At 31.9% G+C, this 3,460-nt stretch overlaps 1 protein-coding gene across 1 annotated transcript; it reads right to left on the bottom strand.

Annotated features, from left to right (window-relative positions):
- Positions 1-479: 479 nt before the first annotated feature.
- LOC143046622 (uncharacterized) lies at positions 480-3,122 on the bottom strand. The gene is made up of 3 exons (XM_076219758.1): positions 2,995-3,122; positions 2,369-2,459; positions 480-1,231 (listed from the first exon to the last, which is right to left on the bottom strand). The coding sequence occupies exons 1-3, from the start codon at positions 3,037-3,039 to the stop codon at positions 786-788; spliced, it is 582 nt and encodes a 193-aa protein (XP_076075873.1). The 5' UTR covers positions 3,040-3,122; the 3' UTR covers positions 480-785.
- Between the last annotated feature and the right edge of the window lie 338 nt (positions 3,123-3,460).

Below are 3,460 nucleotides of genomic sequence, written 5' to 3' on the forward strand. Positions count from 1 at the left end.
ATATCCATAATTTTATATTTTATAGTCTTTTATGTGAGGATTTCTGCGTTTTCGGTAAAATCAGATGTAAAAAATGACAAAAATCGGCAAAAATCATGCCGATTTTTGTGTCAAGTGGAACACCTTATGTACCAAAAAAACTGTTTTTATTAGAAAAATTTGTCAGTTATCAGTTTAAATGATTGAAATCATCACTTACACCCATGAAAATAACAAAAAATGATATGCTTTATCTCATTTTTACCATAAAAAACAATGTTAGTCATTTCTCCTTGCTATAATAATATATACATATGATGTCACATGGTTTCCATGGCAACCAGACTTTTCAGATTTTTTTTATTGATTTTTTTTTAATTTGACTGTTAGTTTGGACCATTTCAACTTAAAAAAAGTAATCGAAAAACAATAATCTGGCCAAAATTTTTCATATTTGGTCTATTATTACAGAGAATTGATGTTAATATATTATAATCGCATTCAATTGATAACAAATTTATTCAAAATAACAATAACAAACACAATATCAAGGTGATAGAGAGAGATACATAGTCTTCTGTGCGACAATAAAAATAGAATCAAAGTTTTGTGGCACACATTTCTTTTCCTGTTAAAAGTCATCGTTTTGAGATCTCAAATAAATTGTGCGAAGTTTGTGAACAATGGATAGTTAGGGTATTAAACTACAGTTTCATTTTCAAACTACTACAAATAAACAATTCTATATTATTGTTAATTGTTTGTATATAATTGTATTATAGACACCATGCATTAAACTATGCAGATCAGAATCTAAAGCATTGAGATTTGCCCCAAAACTGGACATTCTTCTCGGATTCTCTGGACATTTTTGACATTAATTGACACCTCATACACAAACACGTGGCTGGTTGATGGATACACGTGCCTGCATATCCAGTGGGACCAGAAGGTAAACTAGACTCTTCAAGAACAGGCGAATGAGAAGTCTTCTCTGATGGTTCTGGGGATGAAAATTCTTCCCCGGACAAAACGTCATCACCTCCAGACCATTTTGAGTTAGCTGACGAAGTATTTCGGGATACCAAAAGGTCGTCCATGCATTCCGGAAATCGTGGGTATATGAGTGGTCTCATTTTTATTTGATCGGGGGCAGATGTTTTGCGTTTTCGTTTGATACTCTGTAACTCTGTGTTTATTTTTGGCAACGTGCCGCTCGTTTTTCTGATTTTCTTTTGTTTCTTTGTAGCAACTAAAAGATAGAAGTAAACAATAAAAAAAACAAATATAAGTACTATGTAACGCAAAAAATAGTCATCCGGCTCTTTGATGTCATGCAAATTCACATCAAGTTACAAACTATATAACAAGACAACGGTGGTTGAAATTTAATACTACATTTGAAGGAAAACAAACCATTGATATAGAACCCAGGAGATGTGATGCCAATGAGACTACTTTTATCAAAGTTCAAATGAAGTGGATGTAAACAATTACAAGCATCCATAAGGCCTTCAATAATAACAAAAACATACCTTATAATCGGCTACAAATGGCCCCGACATGAAACATATATGTGAGACATACAATAACGATAATCAGAGTCTCCTGACTTTGGGCATACACATAAATAATTGGGCGGGGTTAAACATGTTTGTGAGCGATGAACTCTCCCCTGACCTGGGACAGTGTTGTAACTGTACACCATAACGTATACACTTTATCATGTTTATAAATCAGTTGAAAATTGCTTAACTCATTAGTTTGATACAAAGCAGAAAACATCAACAAAAACACAGACTGCACGTGGCAAGGTATTTATACATCTGTCGCAAATCCAACAAATCAGATTAATACAATTACAAATACAAAAACACATATTAGAAGTGATTGTTCATTTCGTACACATGGAGCTAACTTTTATTTATCTTTATCGGGAACTAACAATAAAAACCAGCACGGCTACGTCATTGTATCGAATATAGATTTGTGAATATTTTGATGATTGGGAACGTTTTATATTTTGACTTTTTTAATTATTATGTCTGTTTAGTTCACGCATCATTGTAAATATAACGGAATATGATGAGACTGTCATCAAAGTGAGAGGTTTAGCGCTTTAAAGCCAGGTTTAATCCACCATTTTCTACATTTGAAAGTGCCTGTACCACGTTAGGAATATGACAGTTCTTGTCCATTCGTTTTTTATGTGTTTTGTCATTTGATTTAACCATGTGATTATGGACTTTCCGATTGGATTTTCCTCTGAGTTCGGTATTTTTGTGATTTTACTTTTTATTGGATTCTTCTAATAGAACTTTGACATTATTCTTTGAACATTTGTTTGGATGCAAAAAGAGAGAACTAAACAACTAATTGTATGACTCACCTTTTTGTTTTGTTTTTGTTTCACCAGATTTACCTTCCTCACTGGTGATATCTCTCATTACGAAAAGCGACATTCTATCTGTTATATCCTCCTGATTAAACAAACATAGAATCAAAAGAAAAAAATCTCATCCATGTACCATTACAAATTTGCCGTTATTGAATCTAAAGTATACTGTATACTATATGAATGCAATCCCTTAATGAAAACCTTTAGTTCAATACCTAGACGATCATTGTTTAAAGCGCTATTAACAATTCGCAACATTTTATTCTACACTTTTGAAAAGATCACCCAAGTTACAATAGGGTTTGAAATTGCAAATTGACTGACGAAAACGTTATTTACACGTAGTGAAATGTGTAAGCAACAACGATTCAATAATGGTTATTACTTGGTGAATACTTTATAGAAAAAAATATATAAATTGATTGATAGAATATAGAAGAAAAAAGAAAGAAAAGAAAGAAAGAAAGAAAGAAAAGAAAATATTTTGGAGAGATGCAGTGTTATTTCAATCATTGTTTGTCCTTCAGCATGTTCAGTGCAATACAAAATACATAAAGGCATCAGTAGTATACCACTGTTCAATAGTCATTAATTCATATCTTTGTTGACAATCTTACCATATTAGGATTTTCACAATGTCCTTGTCTTCTGCTTATCTCCATCTTACTCTGCCTTGAAGATTTTGTCTAGAAATTCTCCCTGGATAGAACACCATTACGATGAAAATATGGGCAGATTTTTTGTTGTTGACAAACATACGTTACCTACATTCAACATACATTTTTTTTTGACAAACATAAGTTACCTTCATTCAACATACATAGTAATATCTTCTTTTTTTTAAATTGAAACGCATTATAAGGATTTTAGGTTTGCTTGGTCTTTTTAATTTTTTCCGGAAATAGTATAGAATAAAGGTAACGGCATTATACCGGTGTTCAAAAGTCATAAACAGATTGATAGAAAAACAAAGCCGAGTTCCATAAAAAAATTGCTATCAACAAATACCTGATTAAATTCGGAGGTAAGAAGGTGTATTTTATTCATATGGCAAAGGTTTCCATGTCCTTTCAATAAATTATT

The sequence above is a fragment of the Mytilus galloprovincialis genome, chromosome 9 (genome assembly GCF_965363235.1).
Source record: "Mytilus galloprovincialis chromosome 9, xbMytGall1.hap1.1, whole genome shotgun sequence".
In the NCBI taxonomy this organism is placed as follows: Eukaryota; Metazoa; Mollusca; class Bivalvia; order Mytilida; family Mytilidae; genus Mytilus; species Mytilus galloprovincialis.